General features: G+C 40.7%; 1 protein-coding gene across 5 annotated transcripts in view; it reads right to left on the reverse strand.

Annotated features, from left to right (window-relative positions):
* plekhm3 (pleckstrin homology domain containing, family M, member 3) overlaps positions 1-19,479 on the reverse strand; it is a 157,327-nt gene that overhangs the window by 78,330 nt on the left and 59,518 nt on the right. For all 5 annotated transcript variants that reach the window (XM_063051633.1, XM_063051630.1, XM_063051631.1 and 2 more), the window contains one exon: positions 10,420-10,565. In XM_063051633.1, the coding sequence (XP_062907703.1) occupies positions 10,420-10,565 (146 nt within the window). The remainder of the gene's footprint in view (positions 1-10,419; positions 10,566-19,479) is intronic.

Below are 19,479 nucleotides of genomic sequence, written 5' to 3' on the forward strand. Positions count from 1 at the left end.
ACTTTGGCTTCTGATTCAGAAGTCATATGTTCAAGACTCACTCATATATGAACACAAAGCCCAGATGATACTCTCCATTGAATATGTAAGGAATTCTGAACTTCCAGAATTGTGATCTTCACGATGAGACTCAACATAATCTGATGGATGTAGAGGATTTCATGGAACAATTGCCAATGAACCTACTTATTTCATTTAACATGAAATAAACCGTTTATCTGAACAATGTGAAACCTGGCAGAGTAGAAGTTGACTCTGTGATATCTCTAATGAAATAACTAATATGCAAAGTATGTGATCATTACTATCAACATTACCTTATGTGCAAAAGAATAGCCAGCATTTCATTAACTTAACAGTGACAATACTTCATAAAATACTTCGGCTGTTAAGCACTTCAGAATGCTCTGAGGTGTTACATGTAGATCATATTTTAAAATTAATTTCTCTTGTTTTCCACAACGTTCAGATGCTTAGAATTATTAACTCTCCATTTTGTACAGGATGTATGATCCTCTGCATTTAAAAAACTACTTCACTAACTGTTGCAAAAGAAGATAAGATTGACAAATGAAATAAATGCTACAATTTACAATCCAGTTTACAGCTTCACAAGACTAAAGTGCTGAATTCAGTCTTTTTTTAATTATACTGCTGAGAGATCCAGAAGTTATAAACTTGAAAAGTTCAGTAGATGCACGTACTTACAAAACAGATTTTATGGGACTCCCAGATAACCCTCAGGTTTAAAAGGGAAAAAATGTTCCAGGGAGCAGACAGGCCAGTAAAGTATCAGGTGCAATATTGCATGGGATCAGAATAGGCAGCCTTTTCAGAGTGTAGTTCCAGGGATAAGTATGCAATTGGTCTCAGTGTCACTGATTAGGGAGCCAAAACTCAGTAAGGTCTCCTGCTTTGACTACTGTCTACAACTTGCTCTGGCATTCTTCTCCTGGGTGCCCTCAAACATTGCAAGTCCAAGCTGGATACAGAAGTAGGTGACCATAAGCTTGGTTTAAGGAAGTAGAGACCCACGGGGAGAAAATTTCAGGACTTATGGCAAAGCACCTAATGAAAGGATTGCTAAAAGAACCAGAATGAGAACTGACATAATCCATGGATGCTCGTCGGCACCAATCCATCTACAAATTCTGCTCAACTTTTTTACTAACTAAAGGTCCTATTTACAAAATATCCTCACTATTGGCACAGCCCACAAAGGATAACTGCACTCTGAATGCTCCTTATATACACAAATAGGCCATTCAGGCTAATTGATCTCAACCAGCACCAATGTTCCACATAAACTTCCTCCTGCTCTCACAAGATAACCTTCTGTTTCTTAAGAGACTAGTGGTGTGTTAATTATGAAGCACACTCCTGTTTACATCACTGGTGCTGAAGTTGAGATGGTTGATAGCTTCAAATTGCTAGGAGTAATCATGGCCTGTCCTGGATCAAACATGCAGACGCCCTGGCCAAGAAAGACCTTCACCCCAAACTCCCATTGGGCAGAAGATATAAATGTCTGAAAGCATGTACCACAATCTATACTGCTGTTATAAGAGTATTGAATGGACCTTTTGTACAGTATGACAGACCCTTGAACTTATAATCTACGCCTTGCGCCTTGTTCTTTGCCTGCAATGCACTTTATATGTAACTGTAATACTATATTCTGGGTTATGTTATTGCTCTTCCCTTGTATTACCTTGATGTACTGATGTGCTGAAATGATCTGTATGGATGGCATCCAAAACAGTTTTGCAGTGTACCTCACTACATGTGACAATAAAAAACCAATATACTAGCTGATTTGCAGACTTTTACAAATATAGTCACTCACCTCAACACTAAACTGATCACTGAATACAACCTATGGACTCACTTTCAAGTCATGTTCTCAGTATTATTATTTATTATTATTATTATTATTTGTATGTGCAGAGTTTGTCTTCTTTTGCACATTATTTGCTTGTCAGTCTTTGTGCATAGCTTTTCATTAATTCTGTTGTATCTCATTGTTTAACTGAGAATGCCTGCAAGGAAAATTTAATCTCAGGGTAGCATACAGTGACATATAGATACTTGGATAATAAATTTAATTTGAACTGTGATGGTCCCTGCTGTAGGTGTCTCTGATCATACAGGAAGGTAGAGATGATTGCTACCATGAGCTTGGTGCTTGATTTGAACTCCTGATCTACTTCTCTTCAGATAAAGGAAGGCTGTACTGGCAAAACGGAGGCAGTGGTAAATTTCAGCATCAACCTCTGCCTTCGGTGGGAGGTGGTTCCCAAAGTGTGGAAGGTTTTATTTCTTGGGGGTGGGAGGAGGGGTGTGTTTTGATTGACAGGGATGGGTTAGGAAATTACTTTCTTCTTAGGAATGCTTAGTGCTAGTCCAATGCTCTCAAAAGCTTCACTGAATGAGTTAACAAAGACTTGCAGAGTCTGGGGATATGTACAAACATGTTATCTGCAAAATACTGTTCAGTGACTGAAGTCACAATGACCTTGGCAGGTTAACTGACCTCAGTAAATTGCCTCCAAGTGACAAGCCATATTTGGAGCAGTTGGGTGGTTTCCAAGAAAGAAGAGGGATAAGAAATAGAAAGAAGTGGGGTAATGGGATTTATGAGTTGTGCTCAAAGAGCTTCCTATACTGCAAGGTAACACCAGTCTGGAGTGGAGGTAAAGGTATCGTATTCCTCATATAGATTATCTCCACTCCAGGAGCAACTTGGAGGTGTGGCACAATACCAGAAGGAGAGTTGTAGCAATGCTATAGCCTTGTTTAACCCATTCTATACTGGGTTTGGGTCTGTGATAGATTTGATGTTTTGAATTACAATAATCATGTCATTCATCAGTACATGTGGAATAGAAGCACATTTTTCAGGTTATCCAAAGTTGAGGAGGACTCTTCAAGATCAGTGGCTTCAAAAGAGGCTGTGGACGGTGATTGATGCTACTCCCTGAAGTTTTCTTGGAGCTGTCACGTTAACAATAATCATGTACTCTGTACTAGAGAAGGATGAAACCAGCATTATGAGAAGTTCTTTGGTCACTGTGAAGTGGTTGAGTAAGATTTTGCCATGACATTCTCTGTGGCAGACAGCAAGGGATATCCCTTTACAAGAGAAAATCTGCAGATGCTGGAACTCAAAACAATACACAGAAAATGCCGGAAGAACTCAGCAGGCCGGGCAGCATCTATGAAAAAGGGTAAACAGTTGAGATTTCGGGGCTGAGACCCTTCATCAGGACTATCCCTTTGCCTGCAATCAAATTTCTCTCTTTTCTTTAAAGTGCTCACAGTACAGAATCTCCGAACTCCTGTACCAAACTCCCTTCTTCTACCAAAATGAGGGATATGAGGCTTAAAATCATGCCAGAACTCATGCCAAATTTTAGAGACTGAATATGGATTCCACGTGCTCCTCAAACTTTGCTGTTTTTCAGATACCGATCTGCCTTTTCAGCCTCGTCAGTTTGGGGTGCAGAAAGTCTGGAACCAGGTAGTGTGTGGCAGAATATCATCTACCATACACACCAAAGAGAGACCTTTGGTTGAGGCAATCTTCCAGATGCTGCTGCCCTTTGGTGCTCAAAATGCTCCCCTTTACTCTTGGCTCTCATCAGGGAAGACTCTTGGGTGTTTAGGCTATATATAGTCGTGGCAACTCTAAAAGCTGTCGTATTTATCAGGGCGGAGAAGATGGCGGCATGACGCAGTGCACGCAGCCTCTCCGGCGAAATGATATCGTATTTGTTGAATAGGGTACCATGCACAATTCTGATTTGATGGAGACAACCGTGAGAAGCACGGAGGAACATCTGGAGAAACTTCTGAAATGCCCGGTTCGCTGCCGCTGCTACTGTGCGATCGAGAATCTCCGGAGGGAAGGCCCCAAAATCCTTGGCTTTGCCTGCTGCTGACAGCCGGGGTTGGGGTCGAAGCACTCGGCAGAGATGGTGCTCAGTGTTCGGTGGCGGAGGACTAGTCGGAGGTTCGAAGTTTTCGGACGACTCAGAGTCAGACTGTGGTCGGGCATGACAGGGAGAATTTTCTTCCTTCTCCCATCTGCGTGTGGTGTGGGACTTGCGAGAGATTTTGAACTTTTTTTACTGTGCTCGTGGCCTGTTCATCATCAAGTTACGGTATTGCTCGCACTGTTGTAACTATATGTTATAATTATGTGATTTTTGTCAGTTTTTCAGTCTTGGTCTGTCCTGTGTTTCTGTGATATCACACCGGAGGAATAGTGTATCATTTCTTAATGCATGCATTACTACATGACAATTAAGAGGACTGCGTATCCTCATAATCTAATTGTTGGATCTCCTGTGCACTTTGCGCTCATCATTTGTTGTTCAGGTCACAAATTATTGTGTTCAGGTGCCTATAGATTTGTTTTCCATTGAAGTGCAAAAGCCTTTTAGCCCAAAAAATTAGATCCTGGATTTTCAAGACATTTTCATCAAACTAGTCCTAGCATTTTATTGTCTCAATATGTCTTTACAAGTGCTATTATAGCACTCTTAACTGCAGACTAAAAAAATAGAAGCAGCAATAGGCTATCAAACCACTTGCACTTTTTCTGCCATTCAGATGGCAGTTGATCCTTTCCCTCAACATCACTTTCTTCTGCTAATCCCATATTCCTCAATTCCTCTACTTCAATAATCCAGCATCCTCTGGATTTTAGTGGAGATTTTCTGGTGTACTGGACATTACTGTTAATAGTCCTCCCAGCACACATTTAGTTTAATGCTTTGAAAAGTATTACACAGTGGTATAATAAATTGTCCAGTGAATCAGGCAGGTTTAAAGGAAATGTGGGGAATGGGGTTCTAGTGATTTAAAAGGAGTGTGGGAAACAGAGCCTTGAGGAGTTTAAAGGGTATGGGGTATCAGAACAAAGTGAGCCAGCTGCCTAACCATTGTGGTTTCCCCAAAATCGAATGGCAGATTGCCAGGGTATTCCTCCTTCCATAGTCCTCAGGGTAAAGAAAGGCCTTCTCATCTCAACCTGAAACAGCCAACTTCTTTTTATGCTGAGACAATTACTCCTGGTTCTATAAATCCCAGTTTAGCTTCCCTTATCCACGTTATGAAGCCTCATAATAACTATGTTGCAATGAGATTCTTCTTGAAAGTACAGCATACATAACCCACAAATCAATCTGCTGAACCTTTATTGGCCTCAATCATAGTCATTGAATTAAACACCATGGAAATAGGCTCTTCAGCCTCGAGTCTGCATTGACTTATGCTCACCCCTGTCAAGTGCATCCTTCTGTAGAGGGAGATCCAAGAACATTCTGTGGTTGTTCGCTGCCAGCTCCATCACAACAGCACCAGAATATGCAAACACTTAGTAGAGGTGGGACTCATAATTTTCCAGTTTTCAGCATGCTCTTCTGAATGCACGTTTATTTGGTGTTGTCAGCTGCCCACTAGAGGGAGTTGATAACAATAGAATATAATGCCTTTTAAAGGAACCTCTCCCAACAGTGATGACTGCATTGGGGCAGACCAGGAACTGTGGGTACTTTGCAGCTCTGCTCCAGAACAAAGGACTTCACCTGTCAAACCAGCACCTTTTCATGCCATGGGGTCCTACAGAATGTCTGCTGAGCCTGGCCCAACTCAGCTCTTTGCCATAGTGCATTGTAGTGTCACTACTCTAACTCTCTGACCATGGTTGATTTCTAGTTCATTTGTTGTTTCATTCCAGCATGGAGTGCTCATTTGACATTATGCCTCTGATCACTGAGTTTCATTATCTAATGCTTGCGCTTTGGCCGTTTCTCTTCCCACACTTGAACACCTTTTAGGTGTGCCCTCACCTCGCTAACCTCTCTTTTTCTGCACTTGAGGGGCAATTATTATCCAACACGGGGCAAGCACTGAGGCACATTTCTGTCTCCAAGGTCTGGTATTGCAATGCTGCTGGTGAGGAGAACTGGGTTCCTCACTGCAAGGAGTGATGGCATTGTTTAACAGATCCCTGCACCTATGCCCACTTACCTTAGCTAAAATAAGTAGGGGAGAGAACTGGCAAAAGTGAGGAAAAAGAAAATTGGCAAGAGAGGTGTTAACTCGTGAGAGCTTGATTAACGGAGGAAATCAAGGAGGAAATAAATGAAAGAATTTGGATAGACTTCATTATTTGTTACAACTTTGAATGTATAGCTACTGTTGTAATATAGGAAATGTGACACAAATTTATAGGCAGTCTGTCTGCCTAGGTACCATATCTGATGCGGACTTTGGTGACCATGGTTTTCCATATAGATCTATCCTTCGTTTTTTGGATGACTTCCATTTCTTCGATGTGTAGCTACCTGGCTATGCTTTTGATGTACATAAGCCGAGGTCTTCCTCTAGGTTTACTCCCCTCAATCTTTCCAGAGAGTATGAGTTTTTCTAGTTCATCTTTCCACATGATGTGTTCTAGCAATCTGAGTTGTCTTTCTCTTATTGTTGGTATGAGTGATCTAACTGCTTGGGCTCTTCTGAGAACTTCTTCATTTGATGTGTGTGTGGTTCATGATATTTTTAACATTCTCCTGTAGAACCATAATTCAGCTGCTTCTAGTCTCTTTTCCATTCTGGAGAAATGGTCCAGCATTCACTTCCATGTCAGGATAGAATAAATGTAACACTGCAGTATTCTGTTTTTAGTGTACGTGCTCATCTTTCTGTCTGTTAATATGGTCCTCATTTTTTGGAAAGTTTCTTTATAGGCAGTAGTATCCAATATAATTGTAAGCACTAATGGAATACCAGTGAAGAACGTACAAGTTTTCATCAGCATCCCATTTCATTCTCCTCTGACGTTTACACACCCCAACCTGCTCAAGTGTTATTGCAGCCAGCCACTACAATGAGGCACTGAGGTCATATTTAGACCATTATTCAAGCAATGTGGTTTCATTGATCCTCCATGTTAAATTAGATCACATTATTGTCACACCTGTCAAACACAAATCAGAATATAGGGCCTCCCTGGGTTACAAATGACCTGACTTACAGAAACACATACACACACAAAATGTTGGAAGACTGAATTTCTCCGGCATTTTATGTGCATTGCTCAAGATTTCTAGCACCTGCAAAATCTCTTGTGTTTATCACTTACAGAATACAACTTATGAATATTCTCTCATACAATTTTAAAACATTTTTCGATATAGTGACAATAATTACAAACTATTTTGTGGTATCTACTAATATCTGGATATAGTATATATACTACCAGTTCAATTATGAGTAATGTTAGGGCAATTATTTAATGAGATGAAAGAATTATAGCAAAATGTTTGCTGAGCAAAATGATATGGGTTACTATAGAAAATGGATGTTTCTGACTTGTGGAGAAATCGACTTACAGACAGTTCTCAGGAACTGAATCCTTATATAACCTGGGGACTGCATATGCATAGAAATATACTCCAGCCCCAAGGCTCCATTCCTTAAAAAGCAATCAGAGGCATCTTGAAGAATTTGGCCCTGAAGTCGGTCCCACACAATGCAAGAATAGTGATCCTCTATGGATTAGATAGATAGATAGATATACTTTATTAATCCCGAGGGAAATTTGGTTTTGTTACAGCCGCACCAACCAAGAATAGAGCGTAAATATAGCAATACAAAAAAACCCCAAGAATCAAACAACAAAATGCAAACTGTGCCAGATGGAAAATAAGTCCAGGACCAGTCTATTTGGCTCAGGGTGACTGACCCTCCACGGGAGGAGCTGCATGTTCGATGGATTAGAAGGAGTCTTCAGGTTTATAAAGTTATATCTGTTCAAAAAGTTGCATGCATTAAAGTTAATTCTCATTTACTAAACATCCTTTGAGCAATTAGATTTTAATTTCAAAAATATCAGATGTGAAGGAAGTCCAGAAGGCAAAGGAGCAGAATTCAGCCATGCGACTCACCAGCTTTGCTCTGCCATTCCATCATGGCTGATTTATTATCCCTCTCAGCCCCACTCTCCTGCCTTCTCCCTGTAACCTTTGATGTTCTTATAATGAAGAACCCATCAACCTTTTCTTTAAATATACCTAATAACTTGGCCTCCATGTCCAAGGAATGACTAACTGAAGGGCAGTCAAGCATTATCCATTGTGGTATAAGTCTGTTTGTTTCCTAATTGGAGTGGAAAGACTCTGCTGGGAAAATGGATGTTTTGAGTAACATTGAGGTGAAATAGCTAAAGGGAGGATGTCATGTCAGGATTTCCTATGAACTACATCCGGATTGCAATTCTATACCACTTCCAGCTGAGTCTTTGAAACAAACCAAGATTTACAGTGGTGACAAAACATCTAAGGTCCAAATAGGATATCTGATAATCATTGGAATTTCAGTCCTCTCTTGCCCTTGAAAGAGGAGGTTATAAGCTGAAGGCCCACTCTCAAAACCTGAGCACAATATTTGGAGTGGGGGTGGGGTGGGGTGGGGAACAGGGGGTGCACTCATATAAAACCTAAGAGCAAGCCTCAATCTAACCTAATGTCTTAAAATTTTAATAAAATCACTTAAATTTTCTATATTCTAAGGGAAAAAATCTTAATTTTTGTGCATTATTCATTGGAACCCGAAAGTTATTAACAGGCAGGTACTCTTATCAACAAAATGTGATTCTGTGATATCATAAAGTTTCAACTGTATTTACTAATAATTTTTTTCTGCATCTTTTGGCCAGCCTTGCCATCACACCTGAAGGTCAAGCAGATAATATACCAACTGAAAATATAACTACAGGAGCAGACAGTATCCTCAATCTTAAAACTTGCAAGGTGGAATGACAATTTCAGAGTCTGAACATCCATATCTGGGAAGAAGTTTACCTGGCAATCTCAGAGGTGCTAATTGTGATCACCTTCAAGAAAGAAGACTTCCAACTATGGGATCTACTGCTGTCTACCACAGGGAAAGTCATTGCTGGGTTCTTCAAAGCCACCTCCTCCCAGTGACTGACAATCAGAGTGTGGATTCCATCTATTTAAGGTCACAATGAAAATGATCTCCATCACGTACCAAGGCCAAGAAAAATTCCATCTGCAACAGCAACCACTATAAATGGCTTTTATTGGCCTCATTAAAGCATCCACAGAAATTCAATTCCCTTACATTTGCTTCACAATGAATGCAATACATTATCCTAACTCACCTGCCTACAAGAGATCTGATCTCTGTGAGTGCTGGTGTCAAATGATGCTGTGTTATTGCACAGATACTTGTCTCAATTTTTTTTTGCCTGAATACAAGACTTTCAGACATAGGAGCAGAATTACACCACTTGGCCCATTTTGCACATCACCCCCAACTAATCACACCAGTAAATGACTTGAATAACAGACAGTGCAGGAAATCACAGGTCTGCCAATAACTTTCAGTCAGACAGCAGTAAAAGCAGCATTGCTGCAAGACTGAAAATAATTATATAGTTGAGCGGTTAAAACTGTGGCAGATGGATTTCATTCTGGGTCTAATCAAGGGCGTATTTGTTGATCCTGTACACCTTTTTTATGACTGCAAGTCATTGCTGAATACTAAGAACATCAAGAACAATAGGATTATCCCATCATTTGGTTGCCTGATAGTGATGGAGCTAGACTTATTGTATTCCATTGTCGTGCTGTCGGCTAGACTTGTTGCATACTGTTGTGCCGAGGTGGTGCGTGGTGATTGTCTTGGAGGTTTTTAATGTGATCACAAAACCCTGTTGGATATTAGTAATATAGAATACTGCAAGTCCATCCGGTTCACTGATGGTGAACCAGTGGTGGGGCAGCTATGTTGCCTTGGTTCTGGCAAGGCCGCCTGTGTTCGTTCAGTGCTGCCCTCCAGTGTTTGCTCAGTGGAGAACAAGCCAGACCAGGACAACATACTAACAATCTACAGTAATGCCAATCAGGGACTTAGGCTACATTATTATTATTATTTTCTTTGTGACTGTATGCTTTCTGAAATTGTAACCATATGCACTATTTGTGCAATGTGCAGCGTGCTGTATGCTGATGGTAATATGTTTTGCACCTTGGCCTGGAGGAATGCTGTTTCATTTGGCTATATCCATGTATGGTTGAATGATAATTACACTTGAACTTCCAAAGTTTGAGATCATCCACTTTCAGCAAAAAAAAGTAAACTACGTCCAAATGGTGAAAAGTCATAAATAATGGAGTTTCAAAGGGACTTAAGTAAAGAGATTTGGGGACATGGGGTGGAATTGTTTGTACAAGCCATTAAGATCCCATGAAAACGCACAGAAAAAATGAACATTTATTAATATTGTACTGACCTTTATAACAAAAGGACTAGAATACAAGGTGGTAGAAGTAATGCTACAGTTGTCTCTGGATTTTGCAAGAGGTTGTAAGGGAGTAAACACACCTTGTGTTTTGTGGTGTCCCAGTTGTGAACCAGTCGAGCAGGGATCAGAAACAGATCATCCACGTGACAAGCTTGGCAATAGTACCACCCACTGTAGGTACACACCTTGGCAATCCCATAGGTCAAACCCACTGGTCTCTGACATCCTATTAAAAAAAAAACAGAATTTTTGGATAAAAACTGAAAATGTTGCAAATACACAATAGATCAGGCAGGATCTGCAGAGACAGGGAAAATTAAAATTAGCATTTATGGTAGATGACTTTCCATTTTTGGAATCATAAATGATAACAAAATGGAAATGCCTTCAGGTACAATGTAAAATCCTACACAATACCAAAAAGACTAGCTTTATTGATGTGAATTTATGACTAAATATTAGAGTTAATATCAGGGCGAACTCTTCTAAAGACCTTTGAACCAGTGCCCTGGGATTTTTCAATCTACCCATAGGACTTAACAACGTATTCCAAGTACCCTGTCTCTGACAAAGCAGCACTGGGTCATTAGCAGGAGCTGGTCCAGCAGTCTTCAAACTTTTCAGCAATAGGACCATCCACTGATCACATCAAGGTATATATGTCTAACTTATGGACACCTGCACATTATTATTAAATTCAAAAATTCAAAGTATGCACATACATTTGTTCCAAGGAATGGCAGCACTAGTTTCCTCCCTCTTCACTTTTAGTCATTGATCTTTCTTATCAGGTTTGTGCTTTTGATGACATTCATAATGATAGTGTGGAGGTATGATTACCATAGACTGATAGCTGTGCCTTTTCTCTCTTATGGCTATCTGTAAAAACGGATTCCATTCACTACCTAGGGCAAGCCTTTAAATCATAAACACCAAGGTAACTAAGAGCTGAAAAATGGAACTGTGGATTCCAACTTTAGTGAAAACTTAAGGATTTACCCTGGCTCAAAGAAGGCGGCAGTAGGGCTAGGTGTACCTAGAATGTGATGCCATACGCACTGCAGGTGAAGCTAATAGATGACATAAACAACAGATTAAGATCAAAGTTCTACAGTCCAACCACATCTTGTCATGAATGGTGATTGTCAATCAAACAGCCAATGCAAGAAGACTTCAAGAACATCCCTAGTCTCGGTGAAGCAATTAAAGGTGAGCTTTGTTTGTTACATGTACATCGAAACACACAATGAAATGTGTCACTTGCTTTGGAGATGTGCTGGAGACAGCCGGCAAGTGTTACCATACATCTGGCACCAACACAGCATGTCCACAATATACTAACCCTAATTCATACATCTTTTGGAATGTGGGAAGAAACTGGAGCACCTGGAGGAAACCTACACAGTCACAGGAAGAATTTACAAACTCTTAACAAACAGCGGCAGGAATTGAACCCTGATCATACAGCCAGTGCTGAAAAGGGTTACGCTTACCGCTACGCTATAGTGCCGCCATGCAATTGCTATTACATTCAACCAGATATGCTGAGCAGATAATCCATCCTGGCTTCCTTCACCCCCTGACCCCTATCAGCTACCCCAAAGATCTCTACCAACAAAAAAGACAAATTTGGTCCATTTGAAAGAGAGAAATCTTAAAGATTAATGGATACAATGAAGGCTCCAATCCAAGCTGCAGAACCATCTCCAGCCAAGCTGTTCCAATATGTTTACACCAATAGCATCTATCCAAATGTAAATCTGCAAGGCACATCTCGAAGAGCAGAACAAATTCATTTCTGGCTTAGGAGTTTTTTTTCTTAATCATCTGAAGTGTAATGGAAGGTGGGATAGACAATGCCATCAATTATCACTTACACCAGGGACTCCCAGATCTGGGGTCCACAGACTCCTCAGTTAATGGTAAGGGTCCACGGCATAAAAAAGGTTGGGAATCCCTGATTTACACAAAAATCCTGTTCATTAATGTTCATTTGCTGCTTCATAAGGTGCACTCAGCTCCAGGCCTCATCTCAGCCTTGAGCCCACCATAGACCAGACAGTGATTCCAGAATAAGGGAGTCTTTGATGGCAAGGCAGCATCTAATCAAATGTGACATTAAGGAGCTGAAACAAAACTGAAATTAATGAACCTCCAGGAGAAAATAACACTGTGACTGTGTACTAGTTAAAAGCTGCTGATTACTTGCTAGACTTAGTGACTTCTGCTAGAAACAGTAGATGGAAACAAAATTGGAACTCAGTTACAACATACTCTAAAGCACGAATCTTAACACAAATACAAGGGACAATAACAACTGATTTGATGAGACACCAAAGTTTATTATCAAAGTATGTATATGTCACCATATACAACCTTGAAATTCATTTTCTTGCAGGCACTTACAGGAAAATAAACAAAGAATCTATGAATATAATAATGTGGTGGCATCCGTTAGTCTCGCGAGACCATGGATCTGCGCCTGGAAAGTCTTGCTTCAGTCTGTGTTAGAGCAGCACCTGTTGTGGCTGTAGAGGCCCACACGGGAGTGACAGTCTCGGCTGCAGCGACTGCACTTGAAGGCGCTGTCCTCCAGTGTTGTCTTGGTGCTGTTTTTCCGACGAGTGCACTTTTCTTCAGCAGCAAGCCTCAGCTTCTCTTCTCCTCTTTTTAGACCTCTGCGTAGTTCCAGCAAAGATTCTTACAAACAACCAAAGTGCAAAAGACAAATCATGCAAATAATAACAGAAGTATATAAATAATACTGAGTTGTAAAGTCCATGAAAGTGAATCCATAGGTTGTGGAGTTTGTTCAGTGTTGGGGTGAGTGAAGTTATCCAGGCTGGTTCAGGAGCCTGACGGTTGCAAGGTACTAACTCTTTCTGAACCCAAGGCTCCTGTACCTTCCTGTCTTATGGTTGTTTTGAATCTCTGTAGATTTAAACTTCAAGCTTGTCATTACGGACTTCAGGGGAGCAAGGAAGAACACTGAGGAAACACTGTGAGAAGCAAACATACTGGAAGAAATACTCAAGTCCCTGTCACATTCTTCACTCAAGCTGAAACAAGGCTCCAGCCCCTTCCCCTTCTCCACCAGTGTCAGCCCACATCGCAGTGTTTAGGCTGGTACAACACACCTGGATGGAATAACTGAACAATGTGTGCACAGCATCATCAGCTAGTGTCGTAAGGGATGACTGAATGTCCAAAAACAAACCCACCCCCAACACAGCTTTTACCACTGCAAACAAAATAAGCAAAGTAAAAATATATCACTGACCATTGTCACAGCAACTACACAATAAGGGAGAGATAAAACCAAGCCTCTATAAATAAAGCAGCAAGTTGGTTACAAAGCACAACTGTAAATAAATGGTAGCACTATGGTTTAACTCTTTCTATCAGTGGTAGGGCAGAAGATGTCAGGTTCAAGGCCAGATCAGCACCATGCACAGCTGTTAAAACAAACCCGTGTTAATGCACAATGGCCTCAGACACCACCTAGTTTTATCCCTTAGTCTGATAATAGCAAAAGCAAAGTATGCAGCCCCACCTCAGATACTCTGTCGCTAGTCAGAGGCCTACAGCTGTTACTTGGATGAGGACAGGGCTGTGCTGAAATGTGCTCAACTCAAATGATCGAATGGCCTAACAAACATCAGCCATGAGCAATATTAACATGGATTAGAAAAGGCAATGGGGTTTGGAGTTGGGGAAGGGTGCTGCCAAATTAATTCATAGAGAATTAGTCTGGAATGGAGTGCCAGGACACAAATTCATGCATGAAATTTCCATACAAATCATTTCTTCTGCTGTAAATTAGCAAGGTGTTGTTCTCCTGGTATAATTTAGGGAAGGGCATACTTCACATATTTATACGATCATTTACCATCCCCCCCCGTGTTATTTGCTACAGCTTTATGAACGAGCCATTCAGTTGTTCACTTCCTTTCTTGTACTTCATAATCCTGCACACCATTTCTTTTTGAAAGGAAATTAAATTTGTACTAAAACTCCCTTCTTCAGTCAGAGCACTAAATATGAGAAGTGAAACTTCATGCTACAACTGTACAAGGCATTGGTAAGACCAAATCTGGAGTACTGTGTGCAGTTCTGGTTGGGTAGCTATAGAAAGGATGTCATTTGCTGGAAAGGGTACAGAAAAAAAATTCACAAGGATGATACCACAATTGGTGGCCTTGAATTATAAGTATAGATTGAATAGGCTGGGTTCCACTAACGCCCCACCCCAAAGGGATAATAGAACCTGACAAGTGACCTGAAAGAGGCTAGTAAAATAATGAGGACTATAGATATAGAGGGTAGTCACAGTTTTTGTTTCCGGGGAGTCTAAAACTTGAGGGCATAGATTTAAGGTGAGTTAGGGAAAAAATTAAAGGGGATCTGAGGTGCAAGTTTTTCCACATAGATAGTAGTGGAATCTGCTGCTAGAGGAAGTGGCAAAGGCAGACATAATTACAACATTCAGAAGACATTTGGATGGGTACATGGACGGTAAAGCTTCATAAGGATTAAGGGGCAACTGCAAGCAAACAGAACTAGCTTGAGTAGGAAATTTCAATGTTCAAGTTCAAAGTGTATTTATTATAACAAAGTTTGTAACCTATATACAACCTTGAGATTCGTCTTCTTGCAGGCAGGCACAAAACAAAGAAACACAATCAAACTCATTAAAAAAACCCATACAACTACTACCGTCAAACACCCAATGTGCGAAAAAGGAACAAATCATGCAAACAATGAAAGTAAACAAACAACACACAGAACATGAATGAACTGCAGAGTCCCCAAAGTGAGTCCACAGACACAGAGCCAGTTCAGCGCTGAAGTGAATGAAGCCGGTCAAGGAGCATGATGCCTGCAAGCCACAGCCATGGAGCCAGTTCAGTGCCGAGCCGAGTGCTGATGGTTGCAGGCTGGCATGGACAAAGTGGGCTGAAAGGTCTGCTTCATGCTGTATAACTCTATGATATACGACTAAATTTTCTTCTACCACCACTCCAGGCAGTGCATTTCTGATCATAACTCTGTTAGTTCCTACTCGTTGCCTTGCCAATTAATTTAAATCTACATATTCTGGAGTGTGCTGGATAACAAGCACTGGACTTGTCACTCTCAATTGAGCATTCAGAATGAACATCGCTGCCAGATAAATGGAGCTGCCATCTTCAAGACAAATTGTTGAATGCATTTAACCTATTTGAAGGCATACAAAACCCCACATCAGTATTTTGGGGGATAAAGAAGCAAGGGCAGTTTAACTTGCTATGTTGACCAATCCTCCTGAACCAGATTATCACGTCATTAGTGTTAGAGACCTTGCTGGTGCATCGGTAAACTGCCCCATCAGCAACCACAACAAAACCACAATTCAAATGTCTTGAAGCCACAATGTAAAAATTTGCCTTTTTCCCTTCATCAGTGTAAATAATTTTCATGGAAGTCTGAACTAAAATTTCTTAATTTCAATAATTGCCCCTTAATGTTCACTGTAACAACAACAAGAAGAGAGACACTGACATCAGGAGACAAAGGTTTGCCTCAATTTGACTTTAATCCCTTGAATAAGAATAACATCTTTTAGGCTTCATGGCAAAAGCTCGTAAAGCACACAATAAAAGTTAAGAATCTGCGTATGATCAATAAGAGAATTTAATCAGAATATATCATGGAGTGAGCACATTCAAGGTAAATTGCCTCTGGAGTCAGCACCTCCTTTTTACCTGCTGCCAGATAGTGAAATGGGGTGGGGGGGGGGAGTCGGAAACAAGATCACTGAGAAGTTGTAGATATTTCTAACAATTCACTGACAATTCAATGTTATTGAGTATTATTTCACTATTATCAAGATGTAATGCTTTTACATTTGTTTAATAGTTCAAATTATTAAGTCACTCATAACAGTGAATAGTGTTACGGATGGATTGTAATAGGCCATTGCTGAACTAACCCTGGAATTCATGAGCTGGAATTTGTTTATGATTATCTTGGCTCTCATTCTATCAGATCACAACATAGTGCATAACTGGGCAGCAGCCAATTCCTGGATGTATGCTCAGCAGCTATTCTGAAGTGACTGAAGTGATAGTCCTTTGACTGGGTAGGAAAGGACTGCCCCACAAAGTCTCAGGAATCCACAGGTCACCCCTTCAACATTCTGGAATTTTGAGATTGCTCGTCTTCAACTAAAACAGATGTTGTAGGACTTCTTTTGATAAACGTGGAGCTCCACTTATTTCATCTCAAGTGATCAAGGAGGCACATGCGCTGGTTTTCAGCAATGCCTGTTCTATTCAGCATTCTACGCCATGCATCACGGTGCTTGAATAGCAGGACTAAGTTTTTTTTTCCACTACCACCATGTCTGAATTGCATTATACAACTACTTATTTACATAGATGTTAGAAAGAGGGGGAAAAAAACACCACAAAGGAAGTCGTTCCTTTGATGTTACATTCTAAAGCAACGCACGATGAGAAATGTATTCACTCTTCGGTACTAATTAGTCCCGTTTGTTACATGAATGGAAAGTCTCAGTACCTCACCAACAGGAAGACAGTCTACCTACAGTGAAGAGGCTGGAGAGTGTGCACTCCCTGTCCAGACCATACAGCCCTTTGTAATATTTCCCAGGGTCAGGGTTCGATTAGCGTTAAAGAATAGAACATTGAATCAGACTTAAAAATAAGGGAATAGAAGGGGGTAGTGGGGGTAGAGAGAAGAAATTGGGACAAAGCTTTGTTCACTGAAAGCTTCATTTAACAACACTGGCTTCAAACAGAACATTTTTAACCTTGAATCCTTCACAGTGACATCATTGGAAGGGAGAGATGGCTTTCTCTCATCCCTAAACTTACTGCATTTCTCAATGCTCTCTCAAAATACTGCTGAGCACCAATCCAAATTCACAAAACATACAAAATGATTTAAGTTGAGAATAGAATCAATTACAGCATGCTGCATAAAAAGATATTAAAAATAAAGGGCTCTAAAATTTTCAAAGTACGACATTTTGAAATTTTGAATATCAAGTCCTTAGAAATGTAAAGGGCTCAAATTATCTCCCAAAGACCAAACACCTCAATGGTCCACCAAAAATCTTGCTGACCTACAGAACAGATGGAAGAAGTACTCAGCAACAAAGTAACTACTTAGATATGTATGGGATTCTTCAAAACAGTCAAGACCATCTATGTTCCAAACACACAAGCTGTCAGCCTAGAAAGGAGAAGACAAAGAGCCGGTCAGCACCCTCTAGCAAAAACACTTAAACACCTCAATAGAAACTGTCTGACATGGCTGTTCTTGACTGCTGCCATCTAAGTGCTACCCAGCTTGGCAAGAGCTTGAGATACCACATAAGAGCAGGAGATCAACAAGAACCTTGGAGCAGTCAAAATCCCTGGAAGTATTGAAACATGAGCCACAGGTATCTGCCACAAACTAGTCACCTCCTCTTGACTTGGATAGTTTTCTTGGAGATCTCAGAGCAACACAAAGGGGGCAATTCTGAATGAGGCCATTGCAGAGGAGTCTAACTAGTGATTGTCACAAAAAATGCCATCACATCGATCCAGTCCACTAACTCTCCCCAGTGCTCATAGAGCTCCCTCCCTGTCCAAAATGGTGATTCTCCACCCAATAAGTAAAACAGATATGACTGTCAGAATGTGAGAAAATCCAAAATAAATACAGATATCTGCAATGGCCTCAAAAGAAGACCTTAACTCCATCAACTATTATGGAGTATCCATTTATTAATTTGATTAAAAAATCACTATTTTAAATTTGCAACTCATGACCCTAGCCTACAAGTCCAGTACAGACCCAATCCTAATGCAGACTGGGGTCAAACAAGGCCACATCACCACATCAAATATCTCATCAACCTCTTTTGCTAAAACATTTCACCTCAGCTCCAACAAGTTCACACAGTGGACTGCAGTTAATCTACAGGATGAACATTCAACGTCACCGTTTTGGTAGAATGGTATGGTAACTCATAGGTTAGTGCAATTGCTGGACAGTGGCAGTGATCACTGTTCAAGGCTCAAATCCCACTACCGCCCGTAAGGAGTTTCTACGTTCTCCCCGTGACTATGTGGGTTTCCTCTGAGATCTCTGGTTTCCTCCCAAAGACATGAGCTAGAGTAGGCATACTATGATGGCATCGGAGGCATGGTGACGCTTGTGGACCGCCCCCAGCACAATTCTCAGATTATGTTGTCTGTTGACGCAAAATGACGCATTTCACTGTCTATTTTGATGTTTCTATGTACATGTGACAAATAAAGCTAATGCAGCACCACGTAAGAATTTCTTGTGTCCAGGATTGGAATTGGAACTGGAATACTATTGTCACGTGTACCGAGGAACAGTGCAAAGCTTGATGTATACTGTTCACACTGATCAAATCATTACACAGTGCATTTAGGCATGGTGACACTTGTAAAATAACACAAGGTAAAATAATAGAATACAGAAAAACAAGTGCAACAGCTACAGAGAAAGTGCAGCGCAGATAAATAATAAGGTTCAAGATCAAAACAAGGTAGCGTGCGAAGTCAAGTTACCTTTTCCACTTATTACCTCCCAGCTTCTCACTTCATCGCCCTTCACCTATCCATTTGGCTTCACTCATCACCCTCCAGCTTGTACTCCTTCCCTCCCCCCACTTCTTATTCTGACTTCTTCTCCCTTCCTTTCCAGTCCTGATGAAGGGCCTCAGCCCAAACCTCAACTGTTTATTCTTCTCCATATTTACTGCTTGACCTGCTGAGTTCCTCCAGCATTTTGTATGTGTTACTCTGGATTTCCAGCATCTACAGAAGCTCTTATAATTAAGACAGAAGCTGTCTTTGAGCCTAGAGTATGTTCTTTCAGGCTTCAGCATCTTCTGCCCGATGGGATGGGGAGAAGACAGAATATCAGAGATGGGTGGGATCTTTGATATGCCAGCTGCCTTTACTGAAGCAGTGGGAAGTATAGACAGAGTCCATCTAGGAAAGGCTGGGTTCAGTGATGTGCTCAGCTGTGTCCAAAATTCTCTGCAGTATTTTAGTTCCAAAGCACTTGCCTTACTAAGTTCTTTTGAATCTAGATAGAATAGCTTACTATGA

This window comes from Mobula hypostoma, chromosome 6 (assembly GCF_963921235.1).
Source record: "Mobula hypostoma chromosome 6, sMobHyp1.1, whole genome shotgun sequence".
NCBI lineage: Eukaryota > Metazoa > Chordata > Chondrichthyes > Myliobatiformes > Myliobatidae > Mobula > Mobula hypostoma.